The sequence below is a fragment of the Rhinoderma darwinii genome, unplaced genomic scaffold, assembly GCF_050947455.1.
Source record: "Rhinoderma darwinii isolate aRhiDar2 unplaced genomic scaffold, aRhiDar2.hap1 Scaffold_608, whole genome shotgun sequence".
Taxonomy (NCBI): Eukaryota; Metazoa; Chordata; class Amphibia; order Anura; family Rhinodermatidae; genus Rhinoderma; species Rhinoderma darwinii.
Window position 1 is genome coordinate 112,600 of NW_027464163.1, and position 20,224 is coordinate 132,823.

A 20,224-nucleotide genomic window follows, 5' to 3' on the forward strand; every position below is an offset into this window, starting at 1 on the left:
CAAAAAACTTACGACATGTCCGTTGATTCAGCGTTTTCAGCGCATCACGCACCCATTGAAGTCAATGGGTGCATGAAAACCACGCATGTCGCACGGAAGCACTTCTGTGCGAACTGCGTGTTTGCGCAACAGCTGTCAAAAGGATGAATGTAAACAGAAAAGCACCACGTGCTTTTCTGTTTCCAAACATCCAAACGGAGTGTCTTTGCGATTAGCGAAGCCGGACAAGCGAACCGAACTTCACCGGGTTCGGCCAAACTCGATTTGGCCGAACACGGCAAAAAAATTATCGGTACGCGACGTCAGGAGATAGTCACTGTCCATGGTGCAGAAAGAGTTAAACTGTTTCAGCACCATGGACAGTGACTACCGATCCCAATAAACATGAACCTGTAAAAAAAAAAGAAGTTCTGACTTACCGATAACTCCCGGCGTCTTCCTCCAGTCTGACCTCCCGGGATGACAATTCAGGCCAAGTGACAGCTCCAGCCAATCACAGGCCAAGCACAGCCTGCAGCAGTCACATGGACTGGTGCGTCATCCAGGGAGGTGGGGCCTGATGTCGAGAGGCGCGTCACCAAGGACGCGTCACCAAGGCAACGGCCGGGAAGTTCTCGGTAAGTACGAACTTTTTCTTTTTTTCACGGCATTCACTGTCGAGGGTGCTGAAAGAGTTAGCTCTTTCAGCACCTTGGACAGTGACGGGCGTCGACTACTCATCTCTATGATGACGGCTGCGCGAAAATCACGCAGCCGCGCATCAGACACGGATGACACACGCAGCTGTCAAATGGTGTTTGCGCGCGCAAAAACGCAACGCTCGTGTGAATCCGGCCTTAGGTTGATAAACTTGTAATGTAGCAGAGGAGTGTTGTATTTCGTATTGTCTCTATCCAAAATTTCTCTCAAGGGTGCACTAGAGGATCGTAAATCCGGTTTTTATATTGTATGAATACCCTTGTAGCTTTGTGCTGTAATATGTGATGGCTGTTTGCTAACCAAGATGGCGATTTGAGAGCACCTGTTTTTCCCGCCACAGAAGTTATATACATCTATCTATCCTTTTCCCCTTCGTAACTGGCAGAGTTGCAAACTGCGTGCTCCCTTCTCTTATCTGTCCTCCGCTGCATACTTCCTTCTGGCGTGGAGCGCTCCACTGCAATGGCTTGACTGCTACACAGGAGGCAGAAGGCACTTGGAGGTCGCAACACCTAGGACCGCTCGCATCACTGCTGATTCCGGTAAAAGTTAGACCGATACTCCATCTGATGTTTCGGATTGCCAAGAGACGGACTTCTGCTGAGATTAGCAGGTTTTGGAGCTTATTTGTGCCATTTTCGGCTTCTCACGTTCAGGAGCTATGCAGTCACGCATCCTCCCCCAAGCACGTCCAGGCCACACCCCCTCGTTCCTTGTGGATTTTAATGTCTTGCTGTGTTCTGAATTTGATAAACGGAGTAATTTCTGGTGGTATTTTCCCTCATGCCAACTAGGCAGCAACATACCACCTACGGGACATTTGGCGTATTAACCATCCTCAGTCCCTGGCTTACACGTGCCATTCCACTGCCTATAGATAGTTTATCTGAATTGACCTGGCTTTCGGACATGATGCCTCTTTAATATTTGTAGTAGATGCTAGTTGCCTCCCTTGAGGAATTTCTGATCACTCTTCCCTGATGATCACTTTGGGATTTCCTGAGGTGACAAAGCGTAACATCTAGAGGCTGAGTCCTTTGCGGCGCTCTTGTAGGGATGTTGCGACCTCCTTAGAAATTGAAATAGAAGATTTTTGGAGTTTCAATTCGGCGTCGGCAGAAGGTGGTATGGTATGCCACCAAAGCCTATACTAGAGGGGTGATTATACGAGCCATATGCATGTGGACGGGCTAAGCCCCGTGCCGGATTGGAGGCTGATTTAGTAATGGCCGAGGAGAAATATATATTAGAACTAGGGAACACTTGGCTTTCTCTGCTTTTTTTTTTTTTTGGCAAAACAGAGCTAACCTAGGAAGAAAACTTTTTATTTCTAACTTAGAACTTTTGATTAGGGGGACAAAAATGGCATACCTAGTCAAGGAGGACACGACTCCTAACCCCATTTTGGAAATAACCTATTGTACTGGTGTGTGTTTAGTGAGCCTCTGACCTATTAAAAAAATATATTTGCCCAATTTATTCAGATTTATAATCCACTAAGGTATCATACAATTTATCTAATCTGGAAGAATATTTAGACACTATAGCATTCCCAGCCTTGGATAGTGAAGATGTAACTTTTTTGGAAGAAGCTCTAACCATAGAGCAAATCACTGCATCTATTGGCTCCTTTCTGAACCGGAAAACTCCAGGTATCGATGTGTTACACGTAGTATGGTATAAAATTCATGTGGAATGGATTGCTCTTCATTTACTTAGCCTTTTTCAATCTTTAGCTAACTAATCAACTGTCCCCCTTCAGTGAGAGAGGCTCTTATAGTTCTAATCCCCTAACCCCGTAAAGACTCTAAAGACACTGGCTCCTACCACCCTGTCTCAATTCTTAATTGCTATGTTAAAATACTGGCTAAAATTTTGGTGCTGCGTTTTCAGAATGTTCTATCTCATATAGGGTCAATCTGGCTTTATGCCGGGGAAGGCCACTGATTATTAAGTTACGGAGGCTATTCACTAATATATAGACTGCTTCTGGTTCTTGTGGCTCCTGGATTATTGCCTCCTTGGACTTGGAGAAAGCATTTGACTCGGTAGAATGGTCATATCTGTGGTCTATACTAGCTAGATTTGGGTTTGTACCAAGATTTATCCAATGGAGAAGTTTGCTGTACTACCAAACCAAATTAGCAAGCGTTCAAACTAATTTCCATATCTCCCCTTCCTTTACCCTGGCCCGAGGGACTAGACAGGGTTTCCCATTTGTCTCCTTCCCTTTTTGCATTGGATATTGAACCCGTTGCTCTGGATATGAGAAGTTTGCCTGACATAAAGGGCTTTGAGCCGAGGGAGATGCGTGTCTCTCTCTATAATATGCTTCTATTCCTCAACGATACAGGTCCATATTTACGGGCGTTATTGTCTAACTTGTTTGCATCTTTTCCTGGTTTTAAGAGCGAATTGGTCGAAATCCTTGGTAATTGCAGTAGCTACAACGGCTGACGCGGTTAGTCTTCCCTCCCCACTACAATGGGCAGATAAAATTACTTACCTTGGAATAGTGATTTAGTTAAAATGTCTGTAGTTTTATACCTGACCATATTTGCCCCCGTCTTAAGCTTGATTTTGATAGGTGGAAACCTCTTCCTCTCACCGTAATGGGGCGTATGCATTTGTTCAAGATTAAGTCTCTTCCTAGACCTTAATAATTTCCCTATGGTTGCCTCTATCCTTTTTACTCCATTATAGATAAGGATCTTTCATCCTTAATTTGGGCAGGAGGTACTCCTAGAATCGCTCTTGATACTCTAATACTAATACGAATACCCACTGAGCAAGGTGGTCTGGCCCTTCCGAATCTCTATCTTTTTCCTTGCCAGCCAACTGGTGTTTGGTGATTTTACTCAGACATTTTAACCCCTGTACAGATCTAGAATAATCACTTTTGGGCTCCTTCATGGCTTTAATTAATTCTGTATATAGACAGCCCCATCCCCCTAGGGAACTCGCTTAAAACGCTGTTGCAGACTACCCTGAAGGTTTGGCAGAGGTCACTGTTACTCTTCCGCTCTGAAGAGGTGTTCTGGTCACCTGGGACTCCACTTTGGTATAGCCTGATCCTGCCATAGATGTGATAACTTAATGACCCCAGTAGATGGGTGGCCTTAGGTTTATTAACTCTAAGTGATGTGGGGGTGGAGTATACAGTGGCTACCTTTGCACATGTTCATTCCAAACACCAGGTCCAACCTCCTCTCAGGTCGTGGTTACTTTTCAGCTTAGACATGCCCTCTGGTCCCAATTTGCAGGGTATAATATCAGATTATGTAAATCACCGGTGGAGGATTGTGTGGCACGGGGAACATTGGTTAAACGCATGTCTATACTGTGTAAACCTTTATTACATATCTCCTCTAACAAACTTGTCGGAGCTTTGGACCACTGGTCCCAAGCTTTTCCCTCTAGATCTACTGATGATCATCAAGAAATATTGAGCGCTTTTGTCCCTTTAATATCGGCGAGAGACCATTCAAATTACATTTTTTTTTAATCAAGTTTATTACACCTCCTCCAAATTGTTTAGGATGGGAAAATTACATACTCCTATCTATACACATTGTCAAAGAGCAGATGTGTTCCTTTTTTCATGTTTTCGGGGATTGTCTGGTTATTTCTGATTTCTGGACTGCGGTTATGGAATTTATTGACCTTTTAAAGTTGGACTTCCTCGCATACTTGATCCCAGTATCTGTCTGTTACTACTGATGGAGGATATTATCACTTATTTATTATGCTTTTATTGTTTTATGCAAAGAAAACAATCATACGTTGGATGCACCCCAAGGTTCCCACATTGTCCGTGTCGATTGCCATGGTAAACTCCAATCTTCCATTCTTTAAACTCGCATATAAAGTGCGAGGATAACTAGATAAATTTATCAAAATATGGCATTCATGGGTAGTCAACCCCCATACCAGCCATTCGATTCGGCCACAATTTTGATATAGAACTAACCAATTTGGTTGAAATTTCAGGCTGTTGATATTTCCATTCGGTCTTCTACTCATCCACTGGGTTCTTCCTTTGAACTTGATTTATCAGGTCTTTTTTTCATTTTCTCTGATGAAAAGCTGTTTTGTTATGGCTTTGTTTTTGTTCTGTTTGTATAACCGCATTCATGTATGGAAAAATGTATCCTAATATTTTTGTTCATACCGGACCTTGTACAACTTAGTACTTTTGGGTACTGTGCATGATATTTTTCGATGTGCATCCTTTGTACATTAACCAATTTTTTTAGGTATTAATAGAAATTTCCTTCATAAAAAGGCAATTGAAAAGTAAAATTATGATCTTTAAGGTGCCAATATGCACTTTGTAATTCAGAAAGAACATGCACAGAGAAATTCAGACATTACAAAACCCTGCTCACAAGAGCTTACAGTCTCAGAAAACTTCATAATGCAGAACTGATCAAACTGGATATTTTATATAGCTGTTAAGTTTTTAGCTTTTTGTGTGATTTTGATTCTCCTAAAAATTTGGTACCGTATTACTTTTGGAAAGTGAAGGTGAACAAACCATTTTTAGTGAAGAACTGTATAACCTGTACTAGAAACTTGATACAGTAGAAAATGCGGAAAGGTAACTAGTAAGGAAATAATTCATTAGAGTGGGTAAAGGCTATGAGTAGAGATGAGCGAACTTATGAAAAGTTCGGTTTGGCTGGTTCGCCGAATTGCATGAAAAAGTTCGATGCGAAAGGCAAAGTTAGTGTCAAAGTTACGCCAACATGTATGGCTATAGGAAAACGGATGGGACACGGTGATAACTAACAGAAACCACTGCACTTGTGCATGTTGTATGCTTAATGCATTGTTAAAAAAGGTACAAAAATTAACCATTTTTGGTGGCAGATGCCTGCCAGGGTTCATACATATAAGGTGGTAAAAGAAGAAGCAATGGCTTTTGACAAGCCCTCAAAAAATTGACCCTTTATGGTGGCAAATGCCTACAGGGGTTCATCCATACATGGATGTAAAAGCAACAAGCAATGGCTTTCCACAAGCCCTCCAAAAATGTACCCTTTTTATTGGCAGATGCCTGCCGGGGTTAAACCATACATGGATGTAATGTAAAAGCAACAAGCAATGGCTTTTGACAAGCCCTCCAAAAATGTACCCTTTTTATTGGCAGATGCCTGCCGGGGTTCATCCATACATGGATGTAAAAGCAACAAGCAATGGCTTTTGACAAGCCCTCCAAAAATGTACCCTTTTTATTGGCAGATGCCTGCCGGGGTTCATCCATACATGGATGTAAAAGCAACAAGCAATGGCTTTTCACAAGCCCTCCAGGCCTGCTTGTAGCAGACGGCAGTGGAGGTGTATTGGTGGTAGTAGAGGTAGCCAACGGACAGCAAGGGTGGTAGTAGTAGTAGCAGCACATTAAAAGAGACTGGACAGTCACAGGACAAAGCCCTGTGGTGGGGCAGGCCTCAGGCCTGCTTGTAGCAGACGGCAGTGGAGGTGTATTGGTGGTAGTAGAGGTAGCCAACGGACAGCAAGGGTGGTACTAGTAGTAGTAGTAGCAGCACATTAAAAGACACTGGATAGTAACAGGACAAAGGCCTGTGGTGGGGCAGGCCTGCTTGTAGCAGACGGCACTGGGGGTGGATTGGTGGTAGAAGTAGTAGCAGCAGCAACAACAGCGGCACATTAAAAAAAGTGGACAGGACAGAATCCCATAGTAGCAGGCGGCAGCAGCAGCAGCAATGTCAGATCTAATCAGTGGCATCAGGCACAGGGGTTTTAAAATCCTCACCGATCCACGCTTGATTCATTTTCAGAAACGTGAGATTTTCCAAGCTGTTGGCGGACAATCTTGTTCGCTTAGGGGTGACTAAGCCCCCTGCCGCACTGAATACCCTCTCTGACGCTAAACTGGAGGGTGGACAAGACAGTACACCCATGGCAAACTGGGCCAGTTCTTGCCAATGATCCAATCTGCTGACCCAGAAGTCCATGGGGTCTGGGATCAGCATTTCTGATGGAGAAAGGGCACAGTCCAGGTACGAGTGAACCTGGTTGTTTAGGTGCTGCACCTGGTGATGGTGAACATCCCTTTGGTGACTACGATGTGTGTCAGGTTGGATGTAAAAATGTTGTCATCATATTTTCCAAACTGAATTGGCTGCTGCTGCCGCTCCTGCCGCCTATTGCAGAGGTAGCTCTGCCAGAGGCGGTGGAACGATGAGAGAGTGGGGAGCGGAGAGTGGCCCCCGGTCAGACATGCTTACAGCAGGTGTTTGCCGTTTGAAAGCCGTGACAAGCTGGCTGCATAGCTTCTCTCGATGATAAGCCAATTTTGCCTCCCTCTCGGAAGGCGCAAAAAACTCCCCCATTCTGGCTTTATACCGAGGGTCTAAAAGTGTGGCTATCCAGTACTCATCTCTTTGCTTCATGCTAACAATACGACAGTCAGCGCGCAAGTAACGAAGCATACAGCTCACCATCCTGGCCAGAGTTTCAGAGGGCCCGGTTGGTTCCATCTCCGCCCCATAATGCCGTGGTTGTCCATCAAGGTTGTCGTCAGACTCGTCATCACCATCACTGTCATGTTGTGCGGCTGCCTCATCCCCTATCCCTTCCTGTGATTCCATCTCCAAATCCAGCTACTCTTCAGGTCCTGTTTCCTCATCCTCATCCTCCTCCTCCTCCTCCTCCTCCTCCTCCTCCTCAACATCCATAGCCAGATGTGATCCTTCCTCCATCCTTTGCTGAATCATCGCTGTGAGCGTTTGCTCCATAATGAATATCAGCGGCATAACATCGTTCATTCCGCTAGCGTCACGGCACACAAATCGTGTGGCCTCTTCAAAGGGCCTTAAAACGCGACATGCGTCTCTAACCAGCTGCCAGTGCCTGAGCTCGAAATTACACTGGCTCCAAACGCTGCCCGTCTGCTGCATCAGGAAATCATTCACGGCTTTCCGCTGTTCGTACAGACGGCCCAACATGTGCAGGGTGGAATTCCAGCGTGTTGGAACGCCGCAAATTAGGCTGTGTTCTGGGAGATTGATTTGACGCTGCAAGTCCAGGAGGGCGTGCTTAAATGCATACGAACGTCTAAAGCGAACGCAAACCCTCCTGGACATGGCCAGCACACCCTTCAAACCAACATATGACTTTAAGAAGCGTGTTATGACCAGATTGATCACATGTGCCATTCAAGGAGCGTGTGTCAGGTGACCTAGACTCAGTGCAGCCACAACGTTCTTCCCGTTATCAGAGACAACATTGCCCAGTGTGAGTTTCAGAGGAGACAGCCAGCGTGCGATTTCCTCCTTGATGCACAGCAGCAGCTCCTGCCCTGTGTGGGTTTTCTCGCCCAGGCTCAGCAGGTGTAAGACAGCATTGTGGCGCTTCACCTTGCACCTATGAAAAGAGGAGGGAGGAGGAGTGGAAGATACGCTGTGTCCTGTCGGGGATGGGAAGACCTCCATGGAGGAGGAGGAGGATGGTAGGCGCCTGGTGTCCGGAGTTGAACCAGAAAGATACAAGCGTGGAGGTGGTAATGCCTGGCATTGCTGCGGTGGTGCATTGGACTGCAAAATATTGACCCAGTTGGCCGTGAAAGACATGTACTGTCCCTGCCCATATTTGCTGCTCCACGTGTCGACGGTGGCCTGTACCCTGCTGCACACGGATAATTGCAAGGACTGGCACACCTTTTCCTCCACGTGCTTGTGAAAGGCAGGGACAGCTGTTTTTGTAGAAGTAATGTCGGCTAGGTATTCGCCACCTAGGCTGAGCGCACGCCATCAATTGCTTGAAGCCGGCGGAGTCGACCAGGTGGTACGGCAGCGACTGCACCACCAACAAATTAGCCAGGTGTGAATTAAGCCGCACGACAAGTGGATGACTGGGTATATATTGTTGCTTATTGGACAACGATTCCGTAATGGATAACTGACGGGACGTAGGAGGAGCACTAGATGACAGTGATGATGACCACGACATGGTGGATAAGGCCTGGCTACTACTTAGATGACAGGGACTCGGAGCAGCAGCGGCAGAGGGGTCTTCATTAGATGTACATGATGGTGGGGCATGTCGATTGTCCCACATGGCCTTGTGATGCCGCTCCATGTGTTTACGTAGAGCGGTAGTTCCTACATTGCTGCCCTGCCCACGCCTTATTTTCTGCTTGCAGATACGGCACTGCGCCATGTTTTCGTCCTCCGGGAAGGTACAGAAAAATTGCCACACGGCAGAGTACTGTAAAGAGGTAGTACCACGTCCACCACCCAAGCTTTCCCCTTGTCTGGCAGGCTTTTTTCGGGAGCCTACACCAGCATCAGTGTCTCCGTCACCGGCTCCTGAGCTGACCCTACCTCTGCAACGTTTTGCAGATTGACTTCTGCCCCTACCTCGGCTTGGCTGTTTATCACGGCCAGTGCCGCCACTACTACCCTCCTCCTCTGACGCCGTCATCACCTCGTCACCTGGTTCCTATGTCCTATTTAAAACAACATCATCATCATAGCCCTCCTCATCATCCCTTCCACTTCTGTCACTGTGTTGTGAATGTGATGTGACATCATGGCGGGCTCCATGCCCCCCCTCATTACTGCGTCTGCCACCACGGCTACCACCACCAACACCCCCACTACCACAGCTATGCGTCTCGGACACCGTTTCCACCTCCACCACCGCCGCAACACACTCCGTTGGCTGACTCGCGGAAAACAAATCATCACTATGTTGTTTAGTATCTTCCTTCGCACCCGAGGAGATGTCTCTTAGGACTCTCAGGAAAGATGGCTTCCCGCTAGGAAGGGGGAGTGAAGACATAGATGATTGAATGGAAAAACTAGAAATACCTATATTACTACTGTCACTGTGCCAAGGAACTGTAGAGAATCTGGAATCCAATGAAACCTGGCTTGAAGCCAGATCATCAGTCTTCCTGCTGAGATGACCGCGAGCCAGCCAACCAGTCCACAATGGCCGTATTGTCTAAAGTAACCCGCCCACCGGAGGAGATGGACAAGTCTGGCTTGCTGATACTGCTACTACTACTAGCAGGCACATGGCTGCTGCTACTAGTGGAACTGGGCACATGTCTTGTGCCACAAATGCTGGTATTGGGTCTGGCACCAACAGATCCAACATTTGCACTGGAGGAGGAGACGGCATGGGTGTTTTTTCCTCTACCCCGTCCTTTCACAACCTTTTTTTTTTTACCAGACATTTCACTGCTGGAGTGCAGCAAGTTGAATCAAGACCCGGGGGATGAGCCCCTTCTAAAAGCGTATTCACACACTGGCTTGGCAAATGGCAATGAATGAGAATTTCTATCAGCCACGCCGCGGTGCACTCGGAATGCTGGGCCTTGTAGTACTACTACAAAGGCTGCCTGTATTGCAAGTTGGATACAACGGGGTTGAGCCCCTTTATAAAAGCGTATTCACACACTGGCTGAGTAGTGAGTAGTGGATGAGCCCCTTCGATTGCTGGATTCCTGGCTTTTAGATTCCTAAAGCTTTCCCTTACTGCACAGAGATGCTATCCCTACAGCTCCTGTCTCTAAAGTGGCTGCTGATCTCCGTGCATAGACATTTATTGCAGGCTTGAGCCCGCCCCTATGCTGCCTCCCGATTTGGCTGGGAGAGCCGTTTGCAAGGCATTATGGTGTAGCCTGATATCAGGTGATATTGTGAAATCCTCCATTTTACATCTAACATGTGGCAGGCGCCAAAATGTAGCCGGGTTCGGTCAAAACTGGTTCGGCCGAACCCGGTGAAGTTCGGATTCGCTGCGAACCGAACTTTTCCCGATGTTCGGACCGAAACCGGGTTCGGTTGTCCCGGTTCGCTCATCTCTAGCTATGAAACTCTAAGTACATTAGGGATGTCGTACATTTTAAAATTCTTTCAAAGCACCTGTGATATGGTATATGGGGACCTCTAGAGGCTACAATGTAAATGACATTCGTTAGCCAATGTAAAATAAAATTAACTATGGGTCACGTTTTCTTTAAACGTGAACCCCCCCCCCCCCTGTTTTTTTTTTTGTTTTTTTTTATGGAACTTCATTTATATAATCATTCTTATATATATATATTTTTTTTTTAGGTCCGAATTCAAGAAACTCAAGCAGAGTTACCTCGTGGTGCCATCCCACGCAGTGTGGAAGTTATTCTCCGTGCAGAAGCTGTTGAAACTGCAATGGCAGGAGATCGTTGTGATTTTACAGGCACATTAATTGTTGTACCTGATGTTTCCGCACTATCCGTCGGAGGTAACTATTTCATTTGATAAATCCAAATAAATAAGTGTATTTACATTATGCAAATGTAGAGGTTAGTTAAAAAAACAAACACATTTGCTATTAATGGGGAATTCTTTTAAGGTTTTTGGGTTTGTTTGTTTGTTTGTTTGTTTGTTTTTGTTAAGCTAATTGCAATGCATTAATTTTAGCTGCAATAATTTATTCACTGGCTCTATTCTGCTGCTTGTAAATTTTAACGATTTGGGGTTTCTTGTGGCTCTTGGGCTATACCTCGTCAATAGGAAACCCTGCCTCTCAATGACTGAGGCCTCAAACAAATACAATGTATCCTTTTGTTTCATACAATTGCTCTTTTTTCAAATCTGCACTTTCACGTTTTATATGCTTTACCTTTTTCTTTGAGCAAAACATAATTAACTTCTATTTTATAGATGCACGGATGGAGACTGGAGCCAAAGTCACGGGTGGCGAAGGGTTTAATGCTGAAGGAGTTCAGGGTCTAAAAGCCTTAGGAGTCAGAGATTTATCTTACAGACTGGCCTTTTTAGCATGTTATGTGGGGGCTACAAACCCACGGGTAAGCATTTTAGAGGATAGAATCTGACGGTTTTTTAAATGATATTTACATACAATGATCAATAAATAATTGTATTTTTGCAGTTTGGGGGCAAAGATTTGAGGGAAGAAGACCAAACTGCAGAAAGTATTAAGAATCAAATGACTGTTCAAGAATGGGAAAAAGTATTTGAGATGAGTCAAGACAAAAATTTGTACCATAACTTATGCACGAGCCTGTTTCCCACAATCCATGGTATGTACTCTTAATTTTTGTTTGCAAAAGTTTACTTTGCAAATACAAGTTGATGGCTCAATCCCCATTAATACCATAAACAGACCCCACTATTGGTTGAAATAGACTCCGTTAGGGCTGGCAATGAGTAATATGGGCAGACCTTAGTTATTTTCTTGATTTTTACTATTGAAGCTGGAAAATTAAAACCGTAGTAAAATCTTTTAACCCTAAACTTTCACATATTTTCTTTTGTAGGAAATTGCCATGTCCATAACTGACTATTTGCTTCTTGAAAAGGGTTATTTTCTATATTGTTTAATATGCAGTTTATATTAAGTGTCAGAATTAAAAATGCATAATCGCTTATGTAAACCTGCTTATTAAATGTATTCTAATGGATTTTCCTTTTTAGACTTTGGGTTTAATAATTTGTGTTATGACACCATAAACTAAAAAAAAAATACACTGTACAATGCTTGGTTGATAATGTAGGCTTCAAATGTTACTTTTTATTTGTACTCTATATTTATAACCAGACTGGGTCCTCTTGGTCCCACTAGAAGAAATGATCCTGAGGCCCGACCCTCCATCTATACAGAACTTGTACAGGTCTATTTGCTGTGGGTCTGAGCATGGAGACCCCCACCGATCGCTAAAACGATGTAGCAGAACTGCTCGTTTGAGCGCTGAGCTGCTTCATTTCTGTTCGACTTTTCTCGGAAAGCTGATGTAGCGTTGTACGGGCTCATACACTTTCTATTGAGTCCGTACACCAACTGCTCGGCTATCCGAGAAAAGCCGAACAGAAAGCAAGCGGCTCAGTGATCACACGAGCGCTTCTACTGCTTCGATTTAGCAATCGGTGGGGGTCTCAGACCCACAGCAATCAAAACTTCTGACATGTCACTATGACATGTCAGAAGTTTGCTGAACGTTTAGTTAACCTTTTGATTTTATTGTTGCACAAAGAGTACATACCATCAATAAGGTCTCAAAGGTTGATTTTGTGACTCCTCATCCCATTATAAATAGACCCTAGTGGCAAGTGATTGGGTTCAGTCACCTCCAATGGGGTTGTCTTTTGCTGGATCACTGGGGCCCATTATTCTATCAGAGCCAGGTCCCACCCGAACCCCTGGTGGGGTATTCTGACTTGGATTGTAACATTTGTACTTGTATAATTGTGAAACTTAACTTTCCTTACATAGGAAGATGTAATTTGTATCGGTGTTCAATTACTTTTAATGTGTGACTTTTTTAATTTGCTTTGGTTTCCTAGGTAATGATGAAATTAAAAGAGGTGTGCTTCTAATGTTGTTTGGAGGTGTACCTAAAAAAACTATGGAAGGTACTTCTCTGAGAGGCGATATAAACGTGTGCATTGTTGGAGACCCAAGTACATCTAAAAGCCAGTTTCTAAAGTAAGAATTTAAGATTTATAGTTTTTGTTTTTTGTTTTTTTAATAGTTTAAAAGTTGATAATTGCAATTAAGCTGAATAAACAGGGAAAAATTTCAAGAACTTGAAAGATTTAATTTTTCTAAAAATCAATCTGTCACAATTTGACAGGCTTTCTTCTGTCCTTTTGCAAAATCCTAGAAGACTGATTTACATTCCAGCCTGTCGTATTTCATTCATTGGGGCATATTTATTAAGACAATCATACATTCTCTTTTGCAAAGATCTCAAGCTGAAATGTCACAATATTTATAAAACCCCTTGCTGCCACATGATTTCTTTGTGTTTTTAGTTTGGGGCTAATTTTTGGCAAATGTTTCTATTACAAAAGCCTACTCCAGGTCAAACCAGGTATACATCGGAGGTTGGGTTTTTCTAAAATGAGAAAAATATTGCAGAGGGACATTTTTACTTATTTTTGCATCAAATGTAATTAGAGTAGTGAATTTGACCAAAATCCAAACAGCCATTCGATTTGGGTCTGAATAAAATCGCCTCAAGTCACAAGTGCTCAGATTACCATGAAAACTTGTCTCTGTCTGCTAAAACTGCATCCGACCGCTTTCAACCTTTTTGTCCACCTCACATCATTGTAGATGGCTGGTCAGGCGCCTTTTAACAGCTGTCATTTGTCCAAACCAGGAGAGAAAAGGGTGACTCCATACAGCGTACATAATAGTAATATAATATTCTTTGGTGTTAGAGATATGCAGTACTGTGCAAAAGTTTTAAGCAGTTGTGGGAAAATACTTCAAAGTAAGAATGCTTTCAAAAATAGAAGTGTTAATTGTTATTTTTAATCAATTGACAAAATGAAAAGTGGATCAACAGAAGAGAAATCAAATCAATATTTGGTCTTACCACCCTTTGCCTTGAAAATAGCATTAATTATTTTAGGTATACTTGCACACAGTTTTTGAAGGAACTCTGCAGGGGGCTATTCCAAACATCTTGGAGAACTAACCACAGATGATCTGTGGATGTAAGCTTCCTCAAATCCTTCTGTCTCTTCATGTAATCCCAGACAGACTCTATGTCGACATCCGGGCTCTCTGGGGGCCATGATGTCATTTTCAGGGCTCCTCCTTTACGCTGAAGATAGTTCTTAATGACACTGGCTGCATGTATGGGTTGTTGTTTTGCTGCAGAATAAATTTTGGAGCCAATCAGGCACCTCCATGATGGTATTGCATGATGGATAAGTGTCTGCCTGTATTACTGGGCATAGAAGACACCATTAGTCCTGATCAAATATCCAACACTACTTGTTGAAATGCATCCCCAAGCTTGCAAGGAACCTCGCCCATGCTTCACTGTTGCCTGAAGACACATTATTGTACCCCTCTCCATCCCCTCCGCAAACAAACTGCCTTCTGTTGCAGCCAAATAGTCTAAAATTGACTACTCAGTACAGAGCACCTGCTGCCACCTTTCTGCAGCCCAGTTCCTATATTTTCGTGCATAGTTGAATTGCTTGTCCTTGTTTCCACGTCGAAGGTATGGCTTTTTGCCTGCAACTCTGCGATGAAGACCACTTCTGGCCAGAATTCTCCAAATCGTAACTGGGTGTACCTGGGTTCCTCTGGATTCTGCCAGTTCTGAGCTGATGCCACAGCTGGACATCTTACAATTTCAAAAGGAATTGAGCATGATGTGTCTGCTGCACGGTTTCCTCGGCTGACCACTGTCGACGATCCTCAACGTTGCCTGTTTCTTTGTGCTGTTCGAGCTCTTTTGAAGAAGCACATCTTGAAACCCCAGTCTTATTTGAAATATTTCAACCCACAATCAAACCCTAAGTCCAAAAACTGAAAAAAAATACCAAAAAAGTAGTACAGATGTAACAATTGTTGTTGATTCTAAAAACACGGTTGTACCAAGTGTAACAAGAAGATGGAGGACACAGCAGGTAGTATTAGGTATATACACAAAACACTAATTCTACATGCAGTAAGGACGCGTGTATTGATTGTACAACAATATATCACTTTGTTCTAAAATAAGTATGACTATCAATGCAGTATTGCTACCAGCATGAAGCGTCAATAGTGGATAAGATGACCACTGAAAAGCAGTCAGGCCCACATACATAAATATCTGGTTAATCAAGATACCGATAGTTAACCAACTAGCACATTGTCTGAGAAAAAAAGTTTAAGAGTATCTATTCCAGATAGACCTCTAATGTTTGACCCAGATATGACCGAACAAGACAAATCTACAGTCGCTCACTATAAAATATAAGAATAGATGAAAAAAGTTTTAGCCATGTACAGACCTGAGTTGGCCATGATGTAAGTATACTCCTGTGTCTCCTCACCACATCTTCCAACGTGCGTTTCACAAGACGCCTTTAGGGAAAAATGAGGTGAGGCGGTAGAGGGGAGGTTTATATACATGCACCCTAATAAGCGTCCAACAGGTGTCTGCAATTCTAACGATTGGGCACCACGTGGATGTCAGCCGAACCTAGGGAATGAGGACATTTTCCCCCCCCTGAGATTCCACCAACCCACGCTCAGTGGGGTGGGCGGGAGTGCCCCCGTTGCAGCAGCACAAGCACACTACTTCAAACGCAGCTATCTTGGTTAAGGGATAAAGGTGAATAAAATACATAACCGAATAAAATAAAGTGTTATGCTAAAATTTCTATCAAACTACATAGGAACACATTCGTTATAGACCACATATAACTAACTTATCACTTTGTGGTTTGATAGAAATTTTAGCATGGCACTTTTTTTTTTTTTTTATACTGTTATGTAGGTTATTCGCCTTTCTCCCTTAACCAAAATATTTGCATTTTAAAGACCTGCACATGTGCCGCTCTGGTGTTGACAGGGGCATTCCTGCCCGTCCCACTGAGTGTGCCTTGGCGTGGGTTAGTGGAATTCCGGCGGGGGAGTGACCTCTTTCCTTAGCGTCGGCTGGTGTCCATGTGGAGCAAGCACCAGTATAATTGAAACCACATTTTGGATGCTTATCAGAACGGTGCCTGTATATAAACATCCCCTCTGCCCCGTCCCCTAACTTTTCCCTGAGGAAGGCTTGCAAAACGTAGGTTGGAGGGTGTGGTGAGGGGACACAGCAGGAGTATACTTACAGCATGCCAAACTCTGGTTTCTACATAGCTAAAATGTTTTTAATCTATTTTATTGTACTAGCAGATTTACCCGGCTTCACCGTGTGTGTGTTAAAAACGTAGTTTCCAGTACGTCCCTCATGACAGCACCACAGGAGGTTGCCCTCTTGACTACTACAGGAACAGGAAGACAGAGGTAAAAAGGCCCCTCCCTCGACCCACTTGCCAGTGTTCTTCCTGTCCACACAGAGGAAGGGTGCAGAGATCAGCTACCTGGAAGACTGCAGGATATAAGCATGGGGAGAGATCGGGGAAGCCAGGCTTCTCCTTCCTTTTACACAGCTTAAACTGCCTCAGGCTAACACCCCTCATGGAACCTATTGGTACAATCAGGAAAAACTTGTCAACGTACACATTTAAAAGTGCACGCTATAAGCCATGTGGCGACAAGAACATGTTTAAACCAAGTATGCCTTGGTGCATTGACCCACAATAATCAGTATAAAGCCTACAAAATATGGGGTACAATTAACACAATGTATATGGAAAAATACAAACTTTATTGGGAATACAAAAATAATTAAGAGGAGTCATGCAAAGCATGAAAAAAGTCTGTATGCAGAAAGTGTATATCAGCAATAATGCAATAAAGGCATGAAAATATGCAGCACAATAGAAATATGACCTAAGTGAGTATATCCATAAGGCCATATAAATCCCTGAATGAAAGATAAAGCAGCATGTAAAGTAAATAACAATCAGATCATCCAAATCATCGGGATCATGATGTACGGCACAATAGAAATATCACATGAATGAGTATATCTATAAGGCCATATCAATCCCTAAATGAAGGATGAAACAACATGTAAAGATGTAAATATAATATCTAAGTGACAATCCGAATCATCAGGAACATGAAGAAAGGAGGCCTGGGTAAAGCTGCATAGAAGAGGTAGAGGATAGTGAAACATACCCATTATGGTTCTTTCTGCAGAGAGCGAGACGTCAGACCCGACGCGCGTTTCAGAGGAATGCCTTCATCCGGGGATCCGGTAGCACCCCTCATGTGAGATGTCCCTTAGCCCCACACCCCGGACTGCTAACCTGATAAATCTGGGTCCTAAGCTGGATCCTAGTTGTAGTCCGAAGGTGGGAAGGTTTTGATGGTCGCAACGGAGCTCAAGATGCGGCCATTTTGGGGATGACCAAACTAGAGGTCTTTTTCACCTAAATTCCCGGAATGTCGGAACCGGAAGTAACTGATGCGCGTGTCTCCATATAGGTGGCAGCATCACCGGAAGTGATGTCTGAAAACTTCCGGTCCGTAGCCACCTTTGGAGCAGAGTGGGAAATTCAAATCTTCCCAGCTATAAAAACGGGATGTGCACAGGTAAGAGAACTGATATCCTATTAGTACTAGTCTGCTAATAATTATTTACAGAATTTATTGGAGTTTATGCTTATCCTCTGTGCAATATGGATCCTTCCCGACCGGATAGTCTTCCAGATATGTCCCAGGATAATGAGTCCCTCCTTGGGATTTAAGGGTATACTCACTTTCTCTTATACAGGTTTTTACCTCCCACCCTCCGTCTTTTTTAGGAAAAATAACTCTCTGAGACAGATCTAAAAAAGATTAAAAAATGTGCTGCCTGCGGGGGGAAAAAACTGCAGGATATGCTTAAGAAGCAATTATGCCAGGATTGCATAGTCCTTTTATGCCACTTCAAGAGACTCCCTCTATGTCCCTGGTGAAAAGACCTAGGATAGAAATGGATCAAAAGTGGGGTCCCCAGACTCCGGAATCAGACTCCGAACAGGAATGCTTTTATCTGTCTGAAGGTGAATTGGAAGAGGGAGAGGAACAGATTCAGTTCTCCTCATCCACACAGGAAAATAAGTTTCTATTTCTCTTCAGAAATGTCGGATACCTTGATACAAGCGATTAGATAAACCATGGGTTCCATTCAAGACTAAATGTTTGGAGGCCTTACAGAAAGGAAAACAAAAGTATTTCCTATAAACGAAAACCTCCTGAAAGTATTTGCAGAGTGGGAGGATTTAGAAAAAAGGCTGTTTTATTTCACAAGATTTTAAAAGTAGACTTCTCTTTGACACCGAAGATACAAAACCCTGGGATGAAATTCCAAAAGTAGACATCCCAGTTGCAAGAGTAGCAACGACTGCAATCCCCTTTTGAGGATTCCTCAAAGCTAAAAGATCCTATGGACTGATGCAGACTTCAAGAGAACATGGGAGTCTTCATCCGCCTTAATCTCAACCAACATTGCAGCTACATCAGTCGCAAGATCAATGTTCAGGAGTGTGGGAGAAGACCCCTACACTTTCATTCAGAGTGGACCAAGATAACCCAGAATCCTTGGGTGCTACAAATTATAGAAGAGAGACACAAAATAGAATTTTCCTCTCTACCGCCAGAACGATTTCAGGTAAACTCATACCAATCCAAAGATCTTCACGTACTCGTCAACGATACCCAAAAACTTCTACGAATGAAGGTTCTATTTCCCGCACCTCCACAACGAAGACAAAATTGCCCATTATTCAAGAATTTTCTTTATAAAAAAGCCGAATGGATCCTACAGGACGATTATCAACCTCAAAGATTTAAACAACGTGGTAAAATATCGGAAGTTCAAGATGGAGTCTAACCGAACTACTCCTCCACTGATAAATCAAGGGGCATCGATGTGTACAATAGATCTAAAAGATGCTTATTATCAAATTACGATCCACCCCTTATATAAAAAATATCTGAGATTTACAACCCAGGACGGTCCCTCAATCCTTCATTACCAATTTTGTTTTTCTCCCTTTCAAAATCTCCTACGCCCCAGAGAGTTTACGAAGATTGAAGAAATTATGGCGTCCATAAGAAAAAAATTGTGATTATCATCCCATACCTAGACTACTTTCTTCTAGTGGCAGATACCCCATCCATCCTAAGAATCCAACAAACCCAAGTTCTGGCCCTTCTCAAAGTTTACCAACCAACCAAAATTGTGTAGAAGTCAAATTTTTTTTTCTCCTCAAAATAAAAAAATATTTCTAGGGGTACAATTGGACTCCTCCCATAAATATTCCCTTCTACCAGAGGAAAAACATCCCCCTACAAAACGAGATAAGGAAGATTTTGAGAAAAACAGCTGTTCTGTAAGAGAGGGAATGCAGATCTCCGGATTGATGACCTCCTATATCTAATCCATCATGTGGAGCCAATTCCACTCTCCAAATTACAAAATCTGATTCTGTCCTACTGGGATCACAAACAGGAGTGCCTAAATTCAAATATATTGACTCCTGAGTCAGTGAAGACATCCCTCCTCTGGTGGGTGTCTCTAAACAACCTAAACAAAGGAGTTCCATGGAAGTTTTCTCCATACGTGGTAGTCGCCACAGATGCCAGCAAACCAATTTGGGGGCCTATAATTAAAGACCAACACTTCCAAGACATCTGGTCTCCTCAAATAGGAAAAATGTCTACAAACTGCAGGGAACTGAGAGCAGTATGGAAACCTTCAAGCAGGCTCTTCCACTAGTAAAAGTTAAACATATAAGGACATTGTCTGACAACACCACATCAGTATCCTTTCTTCGTCACCAAGGGGAAACAAGACCTGCTCATCTCCAAGCACTCTCTGCTCAAATTTTTCCTGGGCAGAAGAAAATGTCCTGAGTGTCAGCAATCCACTTAAAAAGCACAGAAAATATCCGCCGACTTTCTGAGCTGGAAGAAAATAGATCCAGGTGAATGGACCTTGAGCAAAGATCTTTCAATCTCTAACCCAGAAATAGGGTCTTCCTCAAGTGGATCTATTTGCCACAAAACAAAATGCTCCGGTAGATTCTTTTTTTATTTTTATTTTTAATTTTTTTATTCCCCTAAAGTTCAAGGACAACCCGGTAAGAGTAGATGC

At 43.4% G+C, this 20,224-nt stretch overlaps 1 protein-coding gene across 1 annotated transcript in view; it reads left to right on the forward strand.

The window, feature by feature from the left end:
* The window catches only part of LOC142725554 (maternal DNA replication licensing factor mcm6), a gene marked incomplete at its 3' end in the record, with an annotated part of 96,095 nt that overhangs the window by 74,529 nt on the left and 1,342 nt on the right, over nucleotides 1-20,224 (forward strand). Inside the window, exons 5-8 of the mRNA XM_075848993.1 lie at nucleotides 10,794-10,959; nucleotides 11,382-11,527; nucleotides 11,611-11,761; nucleotides 13,023-13,164. Of these exons, the coding sequence (XP_075705108.1) occupies nucleotides 10,794-10,959; nucleotides 11,382-11,527; nucleotides 11,611-11,761; nucleotides 13,023-13,164 (605 nt within the window). The remainder of the gene's footprint in view (nucleotides 1-10,793; nucleotides 10,960-11,381; nucleotides 11,528-11,610; nucleotides 11,762-13,022; nucleotides 13,165-20,224) is intronic.